Consider the following 25,765-nt stretch of genomic DNA (forward strand, 5'->3'; position numbering starts at 1 on the left):
ACTTGAAGCTCTCTTAGAAGTCAGATGTAGAAAACCACATTCACTACTATTATAACTAGGGCCTAAAGTGACCTGTCACTAATGCTGATTGGTAGAGAATGTGCAGACAACCGAGATCACTCAGCACTGATTAAATCCTGACGATAATAACTGTACAGTACATCACTCATCCATAATGATCAAGCACTGACATGCATCTGTTAAGTAATCACAGCAGGAGAAATATAGACATGGGTGTGAGTAATGTCAACAGTACTGTATAATGCGTTGCAGTAAAATTCAAGCAATTTAAGTAATGGGATTTCTCCTGTTGATATGGATTGATATGATAATTTAAAAGAAAATTTACACTAGCTACGACAGTTTTTTCTGATTTTCTGCGTTATGTGTTTTTTCTATGCCATGTTCTTGACATACCTAGCTGTACCAATTAATTTTACAAGAGCATTACACTAACGCACATGGGGTTTCCTTTAATCTGTTTAATATGTACTACAAGGCAGGTGACATGACTGCAGTCTTTGCTCCAGCTGTACAGATGGAGGAGGGGAGATGGCAGCATGGCAGAGAAGATATAAAGGGTTAGTGGATTGAATCAGGGACTCTGACCAGCTTTGGGAAATGAGTGGGCAAACAAAATGACAGACTCATCCCCTCTGTCCCTCTGCTCTTTGCTCTCCCTGATCTCTCATGCTTTTTTTCCCCCTTTATCAGTGTTGATGCTCTCAATCTGTCACAGTGATTGCCTGATGGCATTATAATTTGCCTAAATTGAGCTATAATGCGCCTCGTAAATTTAATTTTGTCTCAAAATCAGATTAACCCATAAGACAGGATGCACATGTGTATCTGTGCATGTGTGCCAGCATGTGTGTATCGGTGCATTGTGTGTGTATACAGTATGTGCTTGCCAAGACCCTTAATCGCTGGAGCGTATGCTGAATAAATCAGGAATATTTTTGTGTGACAAAAAAAAAAAAAAAATCCAATCCCTTCAAACACTGCCTGTGGATGCAACATGAAAACGTCATGCACATGGACAGACAAAATCAGCATGTTGGACACAAACACACAGAAAAATACACACACTTTCATTTAAAACCAGGGTTGGAGAAAAATTACTACCAGTGACCATGTGACAGCACCTCATTACAAAACTAGCATCTGCTTTCCTGCTGATTAAAGGCAAAAAACCCCCCAAAAATTTTAATAAGTAAGTAACAATCTCATATACTGCATGATAGTTAAGGACTTATCGTTTGACCTTGACTGACTTTCACCAAAATATTATATATAATAATATTTAAACCAATTTTCATTTAGATTTTATGAGCTCACACACTGTAAAGTTCTTGTGTTTTCTGCTGAAAGAAGATGCTGACAATATAGTTTAGAGTAAACAATGTTGCAATGAGGACAGCCCAGAAAATTTTCTGGTAACAGAGTGTAAGGAAAACACTGTGGAGCAAACACATACGCACCTCTAAGTACGAAACAGTGTGGCGAATGGCTGCATAACAATTCGTACCTTCATAATCCAATTATCACCCAGACTTCTATCCAAACAGAGGCCAATGATATCACAGATTTTTTAAAACACAGTAGTAAAACAAACCTAATAATTTGTAAGGTTGTTCATTCTCACTCTGTCAAACATGACCATGTGCAAGTGATCTCCTGTCTCACACTGACATACACACATAAAACCATTCCCCTTCCATCATCCAACCTCTCCCACACTGTCAGTGGCTTGACATTTTTCCCTCGAGAGGGAGCTTGGCAGGAATCCTCAGACAGACAGTCAGACAGACAGGTAGGGTTATTAAATATGTATTGCAGTGCAGTGATAGGACACCGGGGGCCATTAGCCATTATAAATATATAATTTAGCGCTGCTGCATATTTCAGCCTCCTGGACGAATGGCACAGTAGCATACAAGCTCCTTGATTAGCATCCCAATGCTAAAATGCATCTCAATTAGACCGAGTGTCAGCCCTTATTTGGTGAGGCAGGGATGGAGATGGAACGGACCAATATATAGATGAACAAATAAATAAATAAGCACTGTGCCGGAGGACGAGGGAAGAGGAGGGCAAAGGAGGGGCCAGGTGTCACTGACCAACAGCATTCAGGTTTGCTAATAGATTTAGTGTGAGCAGGTCTTAAACTTTAATCACTTTTGGACTGTTTAATAGCAAAACGCAGTCAGCCCCTCCCTCTCTGCCACAAACTTATTTTTCCAATCTCCCCAAGCTGCTTTGTTTTCACTCTGCACCACCATCTACTTGTTCTTTCTTCTCTCTTTATCTTTCTCAAATCCCTTGTTCCCTCTTTGTCAACCAGCCTTTGTCTCTTCCCCATTTCTCTGTCATCCATCTTTCCCATCCATTTACTTATCCCTTTGCCCCTGTCCCTCCGTTTACCAATCATCATGTCATCCCTCTTTCTTCTCCTTTTAATAGTCTCTATTCCAATTTTCTTTTCCAAATAATCTTCCCCTCTCCTCTTTCGTCCTCCCTCTTTTGCAAATCGTTATCTCTGGTTTTCTATTTCTCACCGTGTCGTCTGTTTATTCTTATCTCCATGGACTGTCCTCTACCTTGCTCCGTCTCCATCACTTTGCATTTGAAGTGTTTAAAAAGAGACATTCACAATTTCAAAAATGACAAACACTCAAAATGACTTGAATGAATTTAAAACACTTTACGGGCTAAGACTGCAGGTTAAAGTAATTTCCAAATCTTTGCTTCCAAAATGGTTGTAGGGCATCTGTTTATCACATACTGACAGATCTTTGTCTGCCTAAATTGATATGTAGCATTTTGGAATGATGGCCTACATTTCTTTGGTATTTTTCTCTTTATCATGGTCTCTCCTTTTCTACCTGTCGGTTCCATCCCTCTTTCTCTCCTGTTACTTTCATTGCTTTCTTCGCTCTCTCCCTTCTTCCCTGGTGACAGAGTGTGACTCTAAGCGTGTTGACAGCCAGCCAGAGGGCCGAGCCTGTCGTTTCAGACCCTGGGGAATCAATCATCGGAGCCAGGATCAATACCAAAGGACCGTATCCTGGGTCGGCTACCGACTTGGCTGGCAGCGACTGACTGATGACCGGGCCCATTGCTACATTGGGCAAAAACAATATTCCAGCCAGTGCACACACCTATTAAACATGCACCAATGCACAGACACTGAAATGCACAGATACACTCACACCAAGATACAGTATCATCAGTCACTCTGAAACAGATACATATAAATGTGTTTGCAGGTTGTGTATGAAAATGCATTCATGCACAAATGGAACAGTGCCAATGACGCAGACTGAATCTGTCTAGCACAGCCAGCACACATGCCGTCTCAGACCCACTAGACCCACTCAGACCGATTTCTGTCTCAAACTAAATCTGGTCCACCACACTCACTCACAGTCTACTTCCAATTCTTCAGTTTGCACTGCACACACCCATTTATGGGCCTCCTCATCCAGTCTGTATTATACAGCAGCACAACATTAGCCCACTCTGTCCATCACCGTGCGATCCTCTGCAGGGGAAACCACCACTTATCAGCCCACTACAAGCAAATTAGACAGATATAATAGGTCTGAACAGAGGTAGGGGGTGGACTCAGATTGGTGAAGAGTGTGCGATCATTGATGCGTAGCACACTTTAAAGGTACCACACAGACAAAAATCATGTGTCCTTGGCAATCATGCCAAATCTAGTGAAAATAATTTAAAAGCAGAGTAGACATGCTGTGAAAAGTGACACATTAATGACAGTGAGACTGCAGCGTTCTGAAAACACTTCCTGTCTTATGTGCCACAAACATTGGGTGATAATACATCTCCTCTTTTTGTAGATAGATACACAGATGTCACCTGTGACATTAATATGGATAAAACTTATCCTTTTCTATATTCAACACCATTACCTACTGAGGCGTGAGCAGTGTACTCATTTCTCTGTTTGCAATAAGGTTCATGGACTTGTTCAGTATGGGTGAAGAGGGAATGTCAACACCACAAGGACAAATGAAAACCATCAGATGCCCAACAAATATCGGTTTAGGTCGATGCTATTTTAGCCTCAAGACTGTTTATCTTGACAAGAGAGACTTGAAGTGACCTTTTCGATCAGTTAATAGGTGCCACTTGGGCTGATTGTAATAAGATGGTATCTGACTGGGGTCCATTGCACTGATTGTAATGTCACTGGATGTGAACATGGCAGAACTGTAATTGTATATTACAGCAACACCATCAAATATCCAAATTGTTTTCTGTAGCTAATCAGAAAATAGTCCCTCAGGAAGATTGTTCGGCAAACTAAAACACAAACATCCATGTCTTCGTTATTTGAATGCTAGCTGAAGCAGCAGATCATTTTAAGGAGGCTTATCTTTCCCCTTTTAATCTAATAACAAACAGACAAATACAGTAATATGGATTAATATTAGAAATTCAAAAGATTGTCATTCTGTAACTTGTTAGGTCAAGTCAATTCTATATAAATAAAATTGACTTGACTTGAATGTGCGGGTACAGGTCAGTAAACCAAATAAAAACATCAGTATGTCCTTTTACCATTTGGCTGATGCTTTTATCCAGAGTGCTTAGCTGGATTGCTGCAGAGGGAATGGTACATTTCACTTGCAGTATTAGCAGCACCCTTTATCCACCGTGCTGTATCAAGATAAAACCTTTAGAGCAAAGAACACCCTTACTAGTCACAAAGTACAGTGTGAGCAGCTGTCTGGCCACTCCTGTTGCTGGGCTAGAATTACTCACTATATAATAGACCTTTTAAGTGAGAAGCAACTAATGCTCTGTAGGATTTCACACAGAATGGGTTGTGCACATCCGCAATTGGTTCTTCACTCAACTGTTGAGTCCGCTATTAGTTAGCTCATCACTGAGGCCTGAAACTGGAAAAATGTGCACACCTTGTTTCTGGAAGAGTTGGCTGCTGACAATTTCAGTCATGGAGGCCACCTTCTGTTTCTGGAGTTTCTCAGGGGGGATGCAGAAATAAAAGTGATGCAGCAACTCACTGGGAAAAAAAAGCAAAGGGGAGGTGGAATAAGTAACCAGCAAGATCATTACATGGGAAGTGCAACAGATGTGTTTTTTTTTTTTTTTAATGAGCACAATAAATATTCAAGAGTTATTTTCTACATGTTATTGCATGTGTTTTGAATTTTAACAATAAAATCTCCTGCTCCGATTATTCCCACCACCATGTAAGTGATTCAAAGTTTACCTTTGTAAGTCAAGTATTAAACATTAAGTTTATAAAATATGCAACCACTAAAAGCAGTGGCTGTATCAGAGTGAACTGCAGATGTGAGCAAGAAAACAAATGAGCCAAAGTACAAACATGTTTTAATGAAGACACAGGTTTGACTCATCCCCTGCCCCAAATTAAATTTCAGAATAATTAAACAAGCTGGTTGCAAGCCCTAATGCCACTTAGAAAGATTGAATGCTCCAAACATGGTGAACCCTCTGTGTCCATTTTTTTTTTTTTTTTTTTTTGTCTGTCTCTCACTTTGTCCTTGTCTCCTTACATTAAGCCACATATGCTGCAGTAGCAATCTCAATAATGGTATGAAAGAATGAAAGGCACCACCTCTGCTCCAAAAACCCAAACACTAAAAAAGTTTGTATGAACTTTTGATGTGCATAAGCTGGCACGAGGACAGGCTGGGGAACAGAGGCTCAGTGCAGACTTATCAGGCTCGCTAATCATCTGAGCTGAATCTAATTAAAACCCAAAATGTCATACTATACTCTGTGGAAATGCAAAGGACACAGAGAGCAAACAATACACATCCATAGCTGCCAGTGTTTGTGATTGTGTACCACACTGCAGATCACACCACAGGTGAGTTTACAAGGTGTAGAAATGGGACCATACAGGAGATGAGACAAAGACTTTGATGTCCACCTCATGTACTGTGATTGTAATTCACAAAGCTTGCTATTGGAAACTCTGCCCAAGGCAATTCTGATCAGGAATGCAATGGGGACCTTACTTTCAAGTTCAGATGACTCAGCTATGTTTGTGCGAGTCCGTGTATGCGCATTTGTGTGTACAGAAACACCGGAGACAGACAGTAAGGGTGAGTGCAAGAGTGTGAATGAGAGAAAAAATGAATGACAGGAAGTGAGAATATGTGCGCTGATTTCTAACTCTCTGCCCCTCATTGTCTTTCGGCTGGTGCATGTGTGTATTTGTATTTGACTGTGTGGCAGGTGTTACAGGTAGCGCCTTTGTGACACTGTGTTGACACGGCCCCACTCGAATGACTGAACTAGCAGATGTGGATAATCCACAAACACACAGACACACATGTGGACACACAAAACCACACATAGGTCACAGAAAGGTGAAAAAGAAAATTATGAGGATGAGGGTGTTTGAAATTGAGTGTGGCAAGTCTAGAAAATGTCAATTAACATCTTCTTGCTATGTAGTAATAAGGTCAGCCCAAGACAATGAATCCATGTTTGGTTGTGGGATTGCTAGAGGACAAAGAAAATGCCTGAAATATCTAGTTTGAAAAAAAATCTACCAACTGAAGAAGTATGTACACTGAGGTCATTTCCTGGGCTAAACAGTTTATTGTAAGTTTGATTCTGGGTCACGGAGAGGTTAAACGAGTCATTCCAAGACGTTTTTACTGTTTAAATGGGTTTTGTTTGATGGTTTCGGTGAAATTGTCAGTTCACTCAGGGGCACATGGAGGAGCTGCAGAGTGTGTTTGAGTGTGTGTCCTTGTGCATACGTCAGTCTGATGAGATTTTTATCACTTGATAAAGAAAGTAGGGTTCGACCAGGATGGAAAGTGTGGGGGTCACTGAACAGAGCCAAGAGGAAAACTTGAGCTGAGCTCCATATATCCTCGCTGTCAGTTTCCCTGAATGAGACCAGAGATAAGGTGATAGTGTGTGTGTGTGTGTGTGTGTGTGTGTGTGTGTGTGTGTGTGTGTGTAAGGGAAAGCTAACCTGAGGAGCTTGGCATCAAACACTTTCTCAACATCATGCAGGACCGTTGGCAAGTACTTCAGAGCAGCAACCTGATGACACAATCATGCACACATGCGTGTACACACACACACACACACACACACACACACACACACACACACACACACACCACAAGTAAACACCATTAAATTACTGTCTTGAAACCCTGTGAAAGTTGTTGGTTAATAGAAGGTGACTTTGCCATCAAATAGTCTCTCATGACAACTGAGAAAAAGGACCTGCTTTATTTTCCACAGGACTGCTTGTCTGGCTGCCTAACTTTTAGTGACTCCATCTTTTTTTGTGTCTCTGCCTTGTTGTAAGAAGTGAGAATAAGAGGAAGACATTACGCAGCAGAATACTGATGTAGCCAGAATCAGGTTGAGAGATCACATCAGAGAAATAGGAGGAGATGAGGATGAGATGTAGCAGAAGAAGGAGCAGACAGGAGGTGATGACAAAGGTGAGAAAACTATAAAGAGGAGTAGTACGTGCTTTAGTATGGGTGCACGGCGAGTGTTCGCGATTACCCTGAGCAGCAGAGTGGTGGTGAAGTCAGTTTTCATCAGGTTGTTGATGGACTCAAAAAGCCTCTTCAGAGACTCCTCAAACTCCGCCTGTTCTTTGCCTTCGTATAACCTAGGAGGGCAGGAAAAAAATAAGTATAAATGCAACAGGAAAATCAGAGGAAAGAAAAGAGAGAAAGTACGAAATGAATGCCAGAAATCATGTCCGTGACATGATTAACAAGGGCGATGGAGGGAGGGATGAGGAAGGCAAAACAGATTTAGGAAGGAATTAAAAGATGAGAGAAAACAAATTGGGGTGTGGGGGTGAATAGTGACACTGGGGTATGGAGAGAGAGAATAAGAGCTAAAGGGTCAAACAAGGCTCGCTGACAATAAACTCAAGTTGGATATAAACAGAAATATGTAAACCCTCACATCCATGCATGACTCATCCCTGTTATGCTTAAACTACTTTGATATAAATTGTTTTCTGAGCAGATTTAGTGAGATAATACATGATAATACAATATGAAAATTTGATGTATAATAATAAGTCACATCCCTCCTTGGAAACGTACTTTTTTTTACTTTTTGTGACTCCATTACAAATGTCTGTCCGTATAGCCATTTTTATCCTCTTGCCGGATTTTATTTCTCTGCTTTTAAAACTTTTTCTTCTGAAAACAATCAGAATCTCTACTGGGGTGCATATTCTCCAGCAGTAGTTGTTTGTCATCACAGTTTAAATTGATACCAGCTCGGTAATGATAATGTTTTTGAAGTTATCTTCATGGAGCCAGCGCTGGCTTTCTCTGCACTAACTCAGAATGTTCTAGCAACAAGCGAAAGTACACCTAAATTCATGTGTTTGTGTGGACATGGAGCATTAACTGAATTGGCTGCATTTCTTCACATCTTCTGTCAACAATATGGTTGAAAATATATTCAGCATGAATGTGCTAGATTCCACTTTATCCCTTAAGTCAATATTTTATTTTACATGTGAATGTACAAAACCATGACATCCAACAGCAAACCAACACAGCATTTTGATGAGAAAAAAAAAAAAAAAAAAAGGTAAAACAGGAGTGCCTCGTAAACACTGAGTGTGTGATTACAGTAATCCTTCTCTAACTTAACACATAAAAACTGGGTTATGGTTGTTGTTGCTATTCACATCACATATCAACACCCACATACCCCTCCACCCTTCCTTCAGTCCTACTTCCTCAACCGCTAACAAACTTTTCTCTCAGCCGTCTCTCCGCCCACTTCTTTCCCCCCCATCTCCTCACCATCTCTGTGTGATTCAGTGGTGGAGCTGTGCAGTTGTTAATTACAATAGAAGTTATGAGTGCTAGAGGGAAGGATTAGCATGTGGCACACAGCAAATTTAGCATGTGGGGGGAGGGATTAGGCGGTAACACACAGAGGTATTATCACTGGGCTCTTTGCAGAGTACAGTTATGATTAGAAACGCATTGCCCTGTTTAATCCACCAGCCATGTCTGTGCATATATATGTGTGCGCGTGTGTGTGTGTGTGTGTGGGAGTGTGTGCAGAGATGATGCCTAGATGTGTCAGGGTCAGTGTTGGTGTGATAACACCAGGTTGTACATTCGTGTTACTTAGTTATGTCCCATTGTTAGTGCAGTAGATGACCACTTTAATCCAACTCTGAGATGTTTGTCCAACTAAAGATGACCATAGCTGAATTCTATACCCCCATGTAAGCACAACAGTGGACAATGTCATGGTAGCTCAGCAAATTAATACTGGAGACAGATGGAGAGGGGAGAGAGAGGGATGAAGGAAAGATGATCAGCAGGGGGGAGGGAAAAGAGTGACACTGAGGAATAGTCTAAGGGAAAGAGGGGAGAGTGGGAGGGAAAGTACAGCTCAGCCGTATGTAGTCGTGGGTGAGAGAAAAGAAAAGGATCAACAAGGCAACACTAAACATGAATGATGAGATCCCTGTCAGACCAAATCCGTCACAAATGTCACCAGTGTTTTCCTCAGGTTTGGTCAAAATGTGAAATGCATGATATTTTGCATGACACATGGACGAGCAAAAGGGTGGTGCAGTGACCAACACTGCTGAGATCTATTGCTCCTTTAAATTTATGCAAAAAGTAGAGTAGTTTGTGTTGGAAGATTTTATTCAGGCGGACAATTAACAAAGAGTGCAGACCTGGCCAATCAGCGTGACTGTGAAAAAGCTCGAAAACATTATCTGGTCTATAAAGCTAGGGATTCTGTCGCTGATGGATGAATAGAGTAAATCAAGTATGTGTTAATGTGGCCTTAGCTCTGCATGTGATAAATGTTACATTATCATAAACTATTTCTCATTATTCTAAAATGAGCTTCTGTTATTATTTATCATCATCATTATTATTACAAGACAGATACTGTCGTCATATCGTGAGAAATGATCTCAAAATAATTTGAGATGTAATAATAAGAATAAGATAACAAAATAAGAAAAGATATTGTGATAACTAGAAAATATTATGTAATCATAATATAACATCTGATAGGAAACAGAAGTGATCTCATAATAACAAGATCCTAATCGCAATGATGAGAAAAGACTCATGGACAAGGTGTGACAAAATTAAAAGAGGGGGAGTGAGGGTAAGAAAGAAATTGAGATTTAAGATGGATGGAAAAAAAGATGTTGGGGGGCAGAAAGCTGAAATATAGCACATAGCAAGTGCTAAAGGGGAGGAAAAAGATACAGATACAACTGATGCACTAGACTACAGGGAAGTAATAAAAGCTATAGGGGCGTGAAGGACAGAAAGAAGGTGAAGGAAAGAGCAAAATCTGGTACAGCGTGCCTTACACACTTTTGAAGTAAACATTTCACGGCCCTAATAGACTTTGTGAGAACATGAAGTAAGTTTGACAAGCTAATAAATCTTCAGTGCTGCCTCCTTAAATATTAATGACTGCTAGTCCTGATGGTGATGATGATGATGATGGAGCCTTACAGATACACCTATAGCGCCAGTGGCTCCCTTGAATACCTGATTGTCTGTTAGAATGACAAGGCCGTATAGGAGGGGAAGTCTGACGTGAAAACTTTGGAAGCAGAGGAAGTTAAAACTGTTAGCGGCAGGTTGGTTGGGGGACGCCAGATTGAGGAGGAGAGACACAGAGAGAGGAAGAGGGGGATTTATCAGTTCTGAGATACCCAGGGGAGGCCGGCGACTGGAGCTCAGTCAATCCAGAAGCAGTAGAGCGATAATGTGATGCACACACACACACACACACACACAAACTGTATACTTAGAAGTATGCTTAGATATATATGTGTGGGCTTGTGTACACAAACATGCCCACAAATGCACATACATACACACACCCCCTCTTGGGAGACCAGAAACAGACACACAGACACAGACACAGACACACAGACACACAGACACACACACACACACACACACACACACACACACACAGACACAGACACACGCGCGCGCACACACACACATACTCACAGACACACACTATGAATAAATAAAGAAGCACTTCACCACATCGATAAACAAACACACCAATTTCAACAAACAAAGCCCGTCATGCCCTCTAGAAGATTAAAAAGACAGACCTTCATTGACCAGTGGCCTTTGAATGACAAACAGATACACACCAACACACATAAACAGAAATCCCCCTCCAAACTCACTTCTACAAACACTAATACACTGCTCCCAACAAAGACACACGCACTCCATAACAACTCACACATTTAAACACAAACATCCCGACACACATAAACACTTGATTCTAAACATGGCTGCGTCTTACACACCCACACACTTACACACATAGGTGTTCAAATCTCCCACAGGCAAGGCAAGTAACACAATTGTGGATCATGTTTCTGATCCGTCAGCGTCAACTTTTGCACTGCAGTTATAAATGGTGTTTACACTTATCATATGGTGCAGCTCTCGCCTCAGCACAGTGGGTGTCATAAGTCTCTCCTGCAGGAACTTTGTGTGGTATATCGTTGGCTGCCTGTTCAGCAGCCCTTCCCCGTCATTAGCTCTCATTTGGACGCTGCACTTCATCACCAATGCTTATTAGCAGCGTTAGTGCTGCAATCAGCAGCCCATTCTCACAGAGCTGTCAAAAACGATTTCTCCGGCAATGCAGTGTCACTGTGCGCCGTGTGTGTGTGTGTCCTTACGAATCTCTATTGCATCATTGCGGGTTCAGAAAGAAATTAGAGGTCATTACCATAATGATCAGTTGACAAAAAGCAACACAAACACTCACTGGGAGTAGAGCATGCGCGAGCGGACGATGAACTTGAAGATGTACTCCAGGGCTTTGAGGGTTCGGAGGATGGGCTCACACTGTTCCCCTCGGCTGGACACATCCAGGTACCTCTTCAAAACAGACATCAGCTTTCTGGGAGAGAATGATAGGGGGGGAAACAGAGGGAGGGAGATAGAGAGAAAAGGGGAAGAAAAAAAAAGAGTTAGAAAAGTTAAAGCGGGGAGGAATGGGGAAATGAAAGAAAGAAATCAAAATCAGTCCGTCAGAATTGTTATTTCCTTTCCTGATGTTCCACAGGTTTGGAAAGTTGATCACCAACTCCATTTTTCACTTCCGTAGAGCAGAAAGACAAAGTGCAACAGAGTGAGAGTGACAGAATGAGAGAGAGGAAGACTGGCAGGGAGGTGGAGGTGGAAAATGGCAAAATAGTATTTCACACCTCAACAGATGTACCTTTCACATGGCTCACACATTTTTATTTGCCCTCAGATTCATGGTGAAAAAGTCATTCTCCGACACAAGAACACCCCACAGGCCTCTTTAGACACACATAAATATTACGGTGTGTCAGAGCAGTTGGGGAGAAGTGTGAGTGGCACAGAGTTCAGTTCAAGTTTATGACCTACCATTGTTTCTCTCCCTCGGCATTATATGCCATGCAATACTAGATTATTCATAACACATAAAACAATACAGTACGCCTACAGAGGGTTAAGACTTTTGGCTATGAGACAGCTCTATTTCCATGAAATGGCAAGAGGGGATCACCCACTAACTGGTTTAAAACTGCCCAATCCTCTTAAACAATAAAAGTTCCCTTAAAAAATGAACTCTAATCTGGCCTCACTGCCATCAGGGTGGCTTTGAAAATATTACCAACGTTATTACCATTCAGTATTCCCTGGTTTTGTTTTGGTGCATGGCTTAAAGGCAAGCACAGGAGGATTTATTCTTTTTTTTTTTTCTTTTTTTTTTTTAAGAGCAAGAGATAGGGAGTTTAAAATGTAGTGAGAGGGAGTTAGAGAGTTTTACATAACAGCCTCGGGGCTGACAGGCGTTAAGCTGCAGTGACCCTCTTAAAGAGGGTGAACACCAACACACTGGCAGAGGAAGGATGGAGTGATGATAGAGAGACAGATGAATAGATGGAGTGAAGACAGACAGGAAGAGAGAACGGCAGCTAAGAGAGGAGGAGGCTGGCAGGGATAATTGGGCGAAGGAAGCTAAGAGGAGGAGTAGAAGCAGTTAGGGGAAGCAAGAAAAGATGCACGGGGGAAAGGGAGCAGGAGGAGTCAGAGATGTTTTTAATTTCCTAACTAAAGCTTTGGCAACACAAACAAATGTTGTCTCTAGTGCCCACTGAATCAAGTGAAGTGAATTAACAGAGAGGAAGAAGCAGATAGAAGTGTTTGAGATGTATGCCTGAGTGCTTTAGCTGCTACTCCACAGAGAAGCAGGGTTAAAGCTCCAGCTAGCTGGGACTTCAGTAAAGACGCATACTCTAATCCTTTTTCAGTCAAGGGCTCCAGATGCGACACACACACTGACCTCCAGTGGCAGCTGGATACAGTGCAGCATTTAGTCACTTAACATTAGATATTCAGATGACTTTTAAATTACCACAATAGGTTTAACACTTGTATACCCTTGGCACTGAGTATGGCAAAACCTGACAGGATTATGGGTTTGATTCCAACTGGGACAACGCACACGAGAGCTATGCATGGATTACCGATAGTCTACTTTAAGCTGCTCTGTCAAACTTTTCTGGGAATCACAAAACAGTCTGGTTTTTTTTATCTTGGTGACAAAGCATTATTGAGATTATCTGATGGATTTAAAGGATTTCTTAATTCCTGAGAGATGGGAGAATGTGCCTCATGAAAGATCATGTAATCCATCATTTGTAACACAAGCAAGAAAAATGCAAAACTTCTGTTAGACTGGCACAGCCAATACCCTGGTGGTGTTTCCACACAACAGAAATATGATGTGTTTGTGTGATGTGATGTTATTGTGAGTAGGTGTTTGTTTAGATAAAGTTTAACACTGTCTAAAACTTTTCTAAAGTCAGACCTAAATTAATGACTCGGCTGGCATTTTATGGAGGCCACAGTAACATTATTTAAGGCTTAAATAACCAGACTCACTCAGAGTTTAATTGATAATAAAATCTCCTGTGGCAAATTCAATATGGAGCTGTCTCTGCTTTCTCCAGACAGCAACAGGAGTACTGCATGAGCACACTGATTTTCGACTGAACTTTTAAGTTTTTGGGGTACTTATGATGATCAAACTCATTTTTTTCAGTCTTCTATGTGACTCTGACCATATTTAAAAAAAATTTTTTTTTTTTATACATAGTTGTATGTTACCTGTCTGTAGTTTTAATTATTGTCTTGTCACTTCTTTCTCTGTCAGAATGCTTAAAATATCAGTTTAAACCAGTATGAGGTGGAAAAAAGAATGAGATTAAATGAAGTGGCTTCTGATCCAGGATGCAACCTACTTGTAGGCCAGTGTAGCGCTAAAATGCTGCTTGATGTAGGCCTCCAACACTGTGTTGAAGTGCTGGAACTTTCTGTCGGCAATCAGACCAATGATGTGTATCTGGCAGACAGAGGAGAGAAACAGACAGGGTTACATGTTTGCATAGCAGTAGACATTTACAAGGTGGATGAGAAGTTATGTACAATCATCTGATAGACATGTTTATTTGGAGGGAGATGGATAGGTAGATACAGAGATGTCAGACACGATACACAAAGAGACAGCCTGTCAAAAAAAAATAAGCTGCATCTGTTGACAAAACACGCACAGTTAGACACACAGGCATTTCTTGGGAAAACAGACACACACACACACACACACACACACACACACACACACACAAGCCAAACACTCACCAAGGCATCAAAGACAAGGATATCGTAGTCGTCATTCTGAGAGTGCTCCATCATGATGTTGAACAGGGCATCCAGGGTGTCCTGCAGAAACTACACACGTACAACAAGGCAAAGGAGAGGTCCAGTGAGAGCGCACACGAGCACACATGTCTGTCTACACGCTTCTGGAAAGACACACTTGCATTCAAACACACACTGACCTTGACCACCTCCTCTCCATCAATGATTTTGAGTTTCTCCAGGTTTTCTCTGAGGAGCTCAGGTCGAGTCCTCCACTTGAGCAGCCCCAGCAGTCCCACTGGAGAGGAAACACACACACACACACACACACAGAATATATTCTGCTCAGCTGTCATAACTACACCAACAGTACACACATCTGTCTTACTTAAGAGTGGATTCTGAGCAAAGCTGTTCTTACTTGACAATGTAATTTCCTAAATTGTAATTATTCACATTGTGTCCGTGAACACTGGACAGTGGGTATATATATATATATATACTGTATATATATACACACATATATATATACACTCATCACTTATCTGACTGATAAGAAACAACCAAGTAGCAATCTGCTAGGTGATGATTTGTCATGTGAACAGTAGTCCCTGCTCCTCCAGTTAGTGAGACTTTCAACTGAACATCCAAATCCACAGTTTCTATCATTAATTCTGCTACAGTTTGACATGGGGCAGATTTCCAAGTCCCTGTAGGGCTGCCCGCTTTAAACCGCCTGCTTCCGCCTCCAATCATTTCTGACTCACCCACCAAGCCAAGCCGCACATCTGGTGGGTAGCCCTAAACAACACTGTGTTGGAGTGCATGCCTGAGAACCTTTTCTGTATGTATGTATGTGTGTGTGTGTGTGTGTGTGTGTGTGTGTGTGTGTGTGTGTGTGTGTGTGTGTGTGTGTGGTACAGGTGATTAATGCCGCAGGATAATGTTCATTATAGTGATGGACTGGCTTCCTCAGTAACAGCTGTTGCACTGCACCTGTGTCTGATGCACCTTACTGTCTGGAGTGTACGTGCGTTTATGCCTTTGTAGATGTGCACGTGTACTTCAGTGTGTGTGTGGCTGCTTATGCGGCTACCTGCCAGAGTGTGTAGGACAAAATGACGACACTCCACACTAATAAAACCCATGTATAGACACAGTTGCCCCCAATCCTTTGCTTACCTCATGAACCGTAACACACACGCAAACTCATACTCCTGGCAACATTAACCTAATTAACACACCATTAACTGGTCAGATGTCTGCATAACCCTAACCTGCACTCACCTCACTTTCCAGCTATTGTCATCCTCACTCAACTTTTAACCCGAAACCTAAAAATAACAGTTAACATAATGATGACAAAGAAAATGTTCCCTGTATTTAACCACCAGTTTTCATGGTTTTCTGAGGCGAAATCTGAATTTCCCAAACATTGAACCCTAGACTTGACAAAGCAATATGCACACCTCTATGCACTGCATTTGTCCTCTACCAATTTCACAGCTAACCAATGATTCATTGTCTCAGCCTGGCCTTATTACTTTGTTGAAAAAAGATGTTAATTAATGTTTTTTCACGTGTCAGGTTTAATTTCAAACACCCTCCTCCTCATAATTTCTGCCTTCATCTTTCCTCACCTTTTCTGTGTGGGGGTGTGTGTGTGTGTGTGTGTGTGTGTGTGTGTGTGTGTGTGCGCGAGTGTTTCTGAATGAACATGTTTTGCCCTGCCAGGTCTCTAGAGTAGCTTATTGTCAACTAAATGTCGTGAAGGGGCAATATCAACATTGTAGCACCTGACCTACGCACACCTACCATTCTGGGTGAGTTTGGTGGAGCAGACCAGGGTGGAGATGCTGAAGCTGTCTCTAGAGCTGACTGACAGGCCTCCACCGCCGGACACATTACTGGAGCTGCGGCTCACTGTTGCCGACTTGTGGGGGTCGCCGTGGTGGTGGCGGGTCGAGGGCAGCGACAAGTAGCAGTTGACATCTTCCATGCGCTTGCTGTCTCCCTGAAAGGACAAAGTCATTTTTAACTCAACAATTTTGACACTGCAGTAATGATACAACTTTATTAATGATGGCACAGATGTTTGGTGTGTGTGTGTGTGTGTGTGTGTGTGTGTGTGTGTGTGTGTGTGTGTGTGTGTGTGTGTGTGTGTGTGTGTCACAGCTGCACTGGGACAAGAATTACATTTCCTGTGTTTATTCCAAATGTGTTGGTGCAAATGTGGGAACAGAAAACAGAGAGACACTGGGATTTGCCTCACTTGCAGTGATTTATCAGGCCAGCCCTGAAGGGGAAAAAAATGATAAACAATGATTGAAGTCGCCATTTCCACTGCAATAACCCTCTGTACCTTATCTACTTCTGCCTAGCCCAACTTCGGTTTGTAAAGTCATAACTTTGAAAACAGAGGGGGGCAGCTAGGCCTTTTGGAAAAATAAGAACAAACAAAAGCAACACCAACTGTTGATACAGCATTTTTCTTCCGTTACAAAGTGCTGAAAAGAGACGGTGCTGAACAGAGTCAGCAAATAGGAAAGAAGGCAAAGAGATATATGAGAAAAAGACATGAGATCTCTTCTCTTGGCATCTACATTTTATATTTTGTTTACCTGTTTTGTTTACATCATCATATTCTAACTGCTGTACACTTTTCCATATATACATTAACCATCTTCAGGTGACAGATTCACTCAGGCCTGAAACCTCAACTCTACCCTCTTTAATGCCATATACCAGTAATAATGAATGAGTGGGTGGAAAAGCAGGGACTAAGAGATTGAAGCCATGAGTGGCACAGAGATCGAGAGGAGTGCAGGGATAACGAGAGATAATCGAGAAAGGGCACAGGGGGACCATCCATTTGGTCTTTGAGTGAATCACGAGTAATTAATCTTCATTGCGTTTGGCATTTAATCAATAAGGGGATTCAATCTTAGCTCTGGCTCATTTGGCAGGAAATCTATTTGGCTTCGCTCAACCTGTCTCGGTGGCCATAATCCCCGATCCAGACTCACTATACTGTATGTTTGAATCTGCTTTGATGATAGTTGCAGCTGCACAGATGTCTTGAAATTCTTTCCCTGGTATTAACTTTTTCCAGACAAATATCTATTTGCCTTTTTTGTAAACTCTATCATTCATTTCTAACCACTATATAGATATAAAAAAAATAAATAAATAAAAATCCAGAAATACCGGGGGAATGGCATTGAGCTTTGGTGCAGTTAGAATGTATGACCATGAGTGATGAATCAAAAGAATCCTGAAAACTGGTTGTGTTTTCAACCAGCACTTGCGTTCCCACTTTCATTTGTCCTGATATTTAAAAGTATTTCTGGTTAATTTTATTGGGCCTTTCAATCCAAAACTGATTGATGCAACAAAAAGGAATGAACACTGAACCTATTCATTATAAAAGGCTCTCAATGTCAAAGTTTGAATCTGCAAAGTGAAGGCTTTGAGTGTTGATCTGCTCTTCAGTTGCGGCAACAGTGAAGAAGTTGCACATCCATTCTTAAATGAATCCAATTTTTTGTTCAATTTATCTCATTTACTTTTTATTTGAGTCATTTTTGATGAATTGAAATTTTCCTTTGGAGAGGCCACTGAGCCTGTTCATCAGTTCATCTGTTTTCTTTCTGCAAAAATTCTGTTTCTAACCTTGAAGACAACAAGGTCATGCAGTCCATCCTGTAGAACTGTCCCATCGTCTTTCATCAGACGCACAAAGGCCATGGCGAAGTTCTTCTCGCTCTTGTCCTTGGCTGAAGACAAAAGGAGACGGATGTGTCAACAGGAGGAGGGAGCATCAGAGGAGAAACACATCAGGGAAATGAAAAGGGAGGAGGGAGGGACGTGTTGAAGAAAGACTGCTGATTTGTATAGTCAAGTGTGTGTAATGATGCCTTGGGTCATTTCCAAATTGCTTCTAATCATTCAGTCCTTTCAGTGTCACATTATGCTCAGGGGATCAGAGGAGAGGAGGAGTTAAGAGCGTGGATGTACAGTATGGAGAGAGGAAAAGAGGCTGATACTCACACTCCTGCGAAGAGCGGTGTCTGAACATGAAGCGTAAATGAATTCTGTGCATTTCTTCCAGAGGGACTGCCACCTGGAGGACATCTCACGTTATTATAGAGTATAAAACATTGGATATCTTACATTTTTAAAGGCACACCATCACATTCTAGGGTAAGTTATGGTTGAGGAATGCAAATGTCATATAACAACCAGACATTTTCAAGGAGGCTGAAAGAAGTGTCTTGTATAGAAGGAAGTAAAATTCAACACATACAGGGCAACACATCCCATTCACATTTTGTTAAGTTGCAGCCTGGGTCTAAAATCGTTTATGTTCATTATTTCCCTCATTAAGCTACAAACAGTATCCAATAATGACAAAGCAAAAACAGTTTTAGGAATTTTTTCCACACTTATTAAAAAACTGAAATATCGCATTGACATAAGTATTCAGACCTTTTACTCAGTACTTAGTTGAAGCATACAGCCTTGAGTCTTCTGACGTGACAAGCTTAGCACACCTGGATTTGGAGACTTTCCACCATTCTTTTCTGCCAGATCCTCTCAAGCTCTGTCAGGTTGAATTTGGGGACCGTGAGTGGACAGTCATTTTCAGGTCACTCCAGAGATGTTAGATTGGGTTCACGTCAGGGTTCTGGCTGGGCCACTCAAGGACATTCACAGAGTTGCCTCAAGCAACTGCGCAGTGTTGGCTGTGAGTTTATTGTGAGTGCTCTTGACCATGTTTTCATTAAGGATATCTCTGTACTTTGCTCCCTTCAGCTTTTCCTCAACCCTGACCAGTCTCTCTTTGTCCCTGCCTCTGAAAAACAGTCCCACAGCTTGATGCTGCCCCAACCCAATGCTTCACTTTGCAGGTGCATTTTTGCAAACTCCAAGCAGCTCTCATGTCACTCTGCCATAAAGCCCAGATCGGTGGTGCTGCCGTGATGACCAGTCCTTCTGGAAGTTTCTCTCATCTCAACACAGGATCTCTGGAGCTCAGCCACAGTGACCGTTGGGTTTCGTGGTCGCTTCTCTTACCAAGGCCTCTCTCCCCAGATTGCTCAGTTTGGTCGGCCTGCAGGCTCTAGGGCTCCGATTGCTTCAAACTTCTTCCGTTTAAGAATGAATAAACTTTCAATGGTGCAGAATTTTTCCCTAGATCTGTGCCTCCACACAACCCCGTCTCTGAGCTCTGCAGGCAGTTGCTTCCTCCTCATGGCTTGGTTTTTACTCTCATATGCATTGTCAGCTGTGAGACCTTATATAGACAGGTGTGTGCCTTTCAAAATCATGTCAGGTCAGTTGAATTTAGCACAGGTGGACTCCAAACAAGGTGCAGAAACATCTCAAAGATGATCAAGAGAAATGGGAGGGACCTGACTTAAATTTCAAGTGTCATAGCAAAGGGTCTCAATACTTATGTTAATGTGATATTTCAGTCTTTTCCCTTTATCATTATGGGATATTGAGTGTAGCTCGGCGAGGGGAAAAAAATGAATTTAAATGATTTTAGCATAAAACTGCATCAAAACAACATTTTAGAACAGTGACGTCTGAATACTTTGTGAATGCGCTGAATATACTAATGCCGACACACACCTTAAACGTCTCCATCCAACGGGGCTGTTTCACTTGGTAGTAGATGACAGATCTGTACTCACTGACCGCCTTATCCCCCGCTCCCAGACAGATGGAGTTCTAGGAATGAGGGAGGCAGAGAAACATACATTTCATATGGAGCTGAAGGATTTTATGTTGTATGTATGTGTGTGCGTGTGCGTGTGTGTGCGTGTGTGTGTGTGTGTGTGTGTGTGTGTGTGTGTGTGTGTGTGTGTGTGCGTGCGTGTGTGTGCATGTGCATCCATTTATGCCTAGAATGGATTTTCATTCTGAGATAAAGCCGCATCTATGTGCCCCTGACTATGAGAGGGTGAATGAGCACTTCAATGCCTTGCTTGCTCACTGGCCCGTACCACCTCAATCTCTTAAACACCACACCTACGGTAAACACACACACTACAACTCAAACCCCACACCCACAAACCAATCCCTCTTTACACATTTCCCTCTCCTGTTCAAATACACCGACATGCCCCGTCCTCCTCGACCTCTTCTCTTCATGCTGCTCACCTGTATGACCTTGCCCTCCTCATCACACACCCACATGATGACTTCCACGTTTTTCTGGGTTGTCTTGTTGTACTTGTCAAAGTCGCCGCCCTGTAAGGTGAGGTAGATGTCATTGCGAACATCTCCCGGCATGATGATCTCCGGGAAGCCCAGCTTGCGGGCCACCACGGTACTGCGGTCCACGAGGTGAGGGTACTCCTTCCGGATCTGAACTATGTCCCCGACCAGAGCCTTCATGGTCACCCACAGACCTGGATGGAGATCAGGTTTAGAGAAAGAGTGAAGTTTGCTCATTTGAAAAACAAACAACTGCAGTGAGAGCGCTGATTACAAAGCAATGTTGTTTGTTTATCTTAAGAAACAGATTTTGATAAGCCTCTAAAACAGCAATAAGAGCAGGATGGGACTCGTGATATTCAGCAGGTGAAACTCAGGGATATTTTACTAGTTGTTAACCTAAAATAGATACATACATTAATTTAGTAAAGAAAAACAAAATGTCACTGTGAGATTTCATTGCTGGACCAGGACACTGACTGTCTTATATACAGGTTTTAAATCGAGTTACTTCCTCATTTATTCCTCACTCATTCCTGGAGTTTTGTGTAGATTACAGTAAAATGTAACAGGCCTGAAAGAGAGAAATTCAGTACTGTTACATGCACTAGTGACCAAAGTTGATCACACAAAATACCTTGGGTAAACACAGGATATGTGTAGATATGAGAGAGTTAAATGTAATACTTCCTAGAACTTTATAGGACTAAATATTCATTAATTTAAGAAAAGTTACTTGGAAAAACAGGTGCCACTCCAGGCTGTTTTAAATGATGGATTCAGAAAGGAGTTTTCATTTCTCTCTGCAGGTACGTAAATTCAAATTAAAGCCAAATGAATGAATAAGGAATTTCAAGGACTTGTACTATTTAAATTGAATTTAAAACATTTTAAGGGGGTTTTCAGGACCTACAAAAACCCTGAAACATACAACTTGTGTGAGACCCACTTTGTGTATATCTATGGGGAATGTAACGTTAAAGTGCTCGAATGTTAACTAAGGATGTGAAAATATCTGCAACTGTTGCAGACTAGGCTGTAATTAATAATATACAATTTGTCTTCTGTTTGTGAAAGGGTTGCAAAACAAGGGAGGAAAGGAGACAAAGACAGAATGAAGGTATTATTAAAACGAACAGAAATTTACTCCTGAGGAATATGGGCTCTCACAGCTTTTTTGGAAATTATTATACGAGACAGCACAAAAAAAAAAAAAGAAGAAAAAGGAATGGACAGAAAAAAAGGGGTGAGCTATTTTAGGGAAATGGTGAAATCTAGACTATGTCACAAACCCACATTTTCAAGGCTAACCATAAACCTACAGGGGAAACTGTGTATGTGTTTTAGTGTGTGTATGTGTGTGTAGCAAAAGCATCTCAAAGTGAGAGGAAGGAGAGATTAAGGGTGAGTAATGTTAAGAACAGCCATCTGGTGGCCTCAGGTGCTCCTTCCATATCTGCTCGTCCGGGTGCTCTCTTCATATCTAGGTTATGCCCTGGGCCTTCAGGAGCAAGAAGAAAGATAAAAGCTGAGCGATATGACAGTGCAGTCCTACATTTGGGGTTACTCTATGTGGAACAAGACAGTGTCACCCATAGGGGCTGTCAAAGTCAGCTATAAACTTGAGGTGTGGGCAGTGAGACTGGAGACTGGTGAGGGAGAAATAAAGGGTAAGTAATATGAAAACATCAGCTCAAGGGCGCATGCTATCCATCAGGATAATGTCCTTCATTCTCACCCACGGAGCAGAGAGAGAAGAGGCGGAGACACGGTGAGGAATGGCCATTTTATGTGACCACAAATGACTGCAGCATGTGCAGTCCAGTGGGAACCTTCAGTGCATACAGGACCACTAAACCTGGCAGAGCGATCACATGGCTTACACACTAGGAGACAGAGAGCAAAGCCTGTAAATGCGGAACGGTACCTTGGCCACCACTGTCTCCTCGTGATGCTGTCACTTTGTTCAGCAAGGTGTGGAGAAAGTCATTCTCTGCAACTACCCTGAAGCCAAACAAACACACACAAACACAGTTGAAACTCACAGAAAGCGTTTAATCTCATAAATCGTGCAGATGCTGAAACCGTCACGCGCGAAAAATTGCATTATTGCTATTTTAATTACAAGAAGGGTCTGTGAACAGAGATTTAAGTTTCTTAGATAAGACAAGGAGAGAGAGGAAGAAAAGATGGAGCAATAGAAGAGGAAAATAGGACATACGGGAAGAAGGGGATGAAATACTGCTTCTCTTCATCACATTCAATCTTCCCTTTGATGATATCACTGATGTCCATCACTGCAGAGAAGAGAAAACAAATGCGTCTGTCATGACAAAAATCAAAGAAAATGTTACACAGTAATTTCTGATGTGGATTCCCATCAGTCAGCAGTGAGAGCCTGTGAGGGTTTACGAAGATAAAGGCAATTTTTTTTTTTTTTTTTTACCCAGTGGGAGCAACAGTATTCTACAGGACAGAGATAACATACTGGACGGTCACCATCAGTATGTTAGTTTCGTCTGTGCAAAAGATGACTATGACTGTAGCTGGCAGCTCCCAGGTGTAGATATAAGTGATAACACCTGCAACAGCTGACAAATCTAACAAAATTACTCTGACATTTAGGAAACAAAAGTGACTAGAATTGCGGCCTCACGGTTGTATGCCACAGCCACTCAGGCTAGTTTCAGGCCTCCCCATGCTTATCTAGAAATCATATAAAATATTAACCATTTGTATGAAATGTTGTCATAATTACTGTTTGAAGTCTTGAGTAATGGCTAAAAAGGGTTTTCTGAGGTCTCGGTGACCTTGACCTTTGACCTTTGACCAATTCGTGCAAAATTTGAAGAAATGCTCTTTAGGAGTTCTCGAGATATTGCATTCACAAGGCAAGAAGTTCTGTCAAGGCATTACTGAAATATCGTGTCCATGAGAATGGGACATGCGAATGTACGGACAGACAACCTGAAAACAATATGCCTCCAGCTCTGACAGTCGCCGGCGCAGAGGCATAAAAATGACTAAAGATCCTACTAAAGGCAAATATCATTGGCTAAACTGGTAAAATTTAGATATGGAATGAAAAAAAAAAACGGCTTTCCTCTATCATCAGATGTACTGCAGCTTTCAGTGAGTCTAATTACCACAGTAAATTCTTTGCACAGCATTGAGCACTACGATGGGAAATTTAGTTGGCTTTTGACCAAAAAGAAAAAAGAAAAAAAGATATTGGCTCCTGTTCAAGTACCTGCCACCCCAAACGGCCGCCTTAGACCCTGAGTGCACTTCTTGTTGTTCATCTCTTTCAGGTCCATCCTGCCCACTCTCACTATCTGACATATCAGATAAATCTTCTCTCTGCTCAGGTCCTTGTTCCCCAAGTCCTGGTAGACAAAGATATGGAGAAGAAGAAGAGAGAGAAAAGAAAGCAGAGGAAGTATAGGGAGTGGGAATAAGACAAACAAAGGAGTTGGGGAACAGAGGGTTTGCGGGAAGAGGAGGGAGAGAGAAAATGAAAAAAAGAATGCAATTTTTTAAAGAGGAAATAAGTCTATTTGTTTCTTTACAGTGCGGTGTGTGTACTGCTGAGAAACAGTGTGACAGTGCCCTCCTGTGGTCACTTACTGTAAAGACAACCTTCAGATTGTTGAGCATGTCAATCTCCTTAGGGAACCCTTTGCTGCCCCAGCGTACCAAGTAGTTCTCACTGCAGGAGGGATGGTAAAGGGTTAAAACACATGCATCAAATATGTTACATTATTGCTCTGTAAAGTTATACTACACAATATTTTAATATACGACCACTCATACTATCAGAAATTGCAGCTGCGATACAGATAATGTCAACCCCCTTTATTTGAAATTCTGCAGATTCACCTAAATAAATTCTGTTTTTGGGCTTGTAAATATTTCCACCTATAAGAAGTGATGAATCAAGAGGATAGAAACGTTATCTCTGTCCAGTCCAGGAGTGAGCGAGTGTTTGGTTCAGATAAAGCTGGACTGTTTGCTTCCGTCATCTTTTGGTACTCTTTAGGAGAGAATGAAACAGCGGCTCGGCTGGTGTACACGAGCAAACTGTGTGCAGTTTACTGATATGACACTACATGATTTCTGGGAGACTGAAGTTTAAATGTTTCAGTCATTCTCTGACAGGCTTGCGGATTCACTAACGTTACCCGCTGCAGCTGCATAATAATTTTGATTCAAATGCTACAAATACATCTCTTCTATTGCCAATGGCATTTTCCTGACATACAAGCATGTCCCAGACAATAGAATAGAAAGACAGAAAGACACACATGTACACTAAGCATCTTTTGAAAAAGTGGGGTGAATCAAAGCTGAAAATTGTCATAAACCCTCCCATCTGCCAGTTTGTTTCAGAGAGAGAGAGATGTAAAAGGAGAGGGAATGGATAATATAGAAAGAAAACGTCAACCATGTAACCAATCAAAAGAACATAAGTGGCACAGATGAGGTGGAGGGGAATCGGACATCAGGACAAACAGCAAAAGGTGATCGATCCAGGTCTATCTTAATACTCCCAGCTGCTGTGGCAGAGACATAGATATAACCAGTATGACAGTGAGTGACAGGGCTTAGCATCAGCACTGGCAGGCACCACATAGCGCTGCCAGTCAGAATCTGCAGCTCTATAATTTGTGTTTTGTGTATTCTTATTTTTGGCAGACCATTGTTCTAATTTAGCGAGGTTCAACAATGGAGGGAAGAGAACACATGAGGAAACAAGAGAAGGAGAGGTTTATAGATGCAAGCAAGTGGAGAACAAAGAA

The 25,765-nt window shown here is 41.7% G+C and overlaps 1 protein-coding gene across 1 annotated transcript in view; it reads right to left on the bottom strand.

The window, feature by feature from the left end:
• The window catches only part of dock2 (dedicator of cytokinesis 2), a 95,773-nt gene that overhangs the window by 64,383 nt on the left and 5,625 nt on the right, over positions 1-25,765 (bottom strand). The window contains exons 9-24 of the mRNA XM_022759889.1: positions 24,594-24,675; positions 24,217-24,352; positions 23,188-23,263; positions 22,894-22,970; positions 20,910-21,160; positions 20,379-20,477; positions 18,792-18,864; positions 18,414-18,517; positions 16,557-16,755; positions 14,942-15,039; positions 14,742-14,831; positions 14,345-14,445; positions 11,833-11,967; positions 7,564-7,672; positions 7,013-7,083; positions 4,947-5,053 (exon numbers count right to left, since the gene is read on the bottom strand). Coding sequence (XP_022615610.1) covers positions 4,947-5,053; positions 7,013-7,083; positions 7,564-7,672; positions 11,833-11,967; positions 14,345-14,445; positions 14,742-14,831; positions 14,942-15,039; positions 16,557-16,755; positions 18,414-18,517; positions 18,792-18,864; positions 20,379-20,477; positions 20,910-21,160; positions 22,894-22,970; positions 23,188-23,263; positions 24,217-24,352; positions 24,594-24,675 — 1,808 coding nt within the window. The remainder of the gene's footprint in view (positions 1-4,946; positions 5,054-7,012; positions 7,084-7,563; positions 7,673-11,832; positions 11,968-14,344; positions 14,446-14,741; positions 14,832-14,941; positions 15,040-16,556; positions 16,756-18,413; positions 18,518-18,791; positions 18,865-20,378; positions 20,478-20,909; positions 21,161-22,893; positions 22,971-23,187; positions 23,264-24,216; positions 24,353-24,593; positions 24,676-25,765) is intronic.

Source organism: Seriola dumerili, unplaced genomic scaffold, assembly GCF_002260705.1.
Source record: "Seriola dumerili isolate Sdu_G_001 unplaced genomic scaffold, Sdu_1.0 BDQW01000331.1, whole genome shotgun sequence".
NCBI classification, from domain to species: domain Eukaryota; kingdom Metazoa; phylum Chordata; class Actinopteri; order Carangiformes; family Carangidae; genus Seriola; species Seriola dumerili.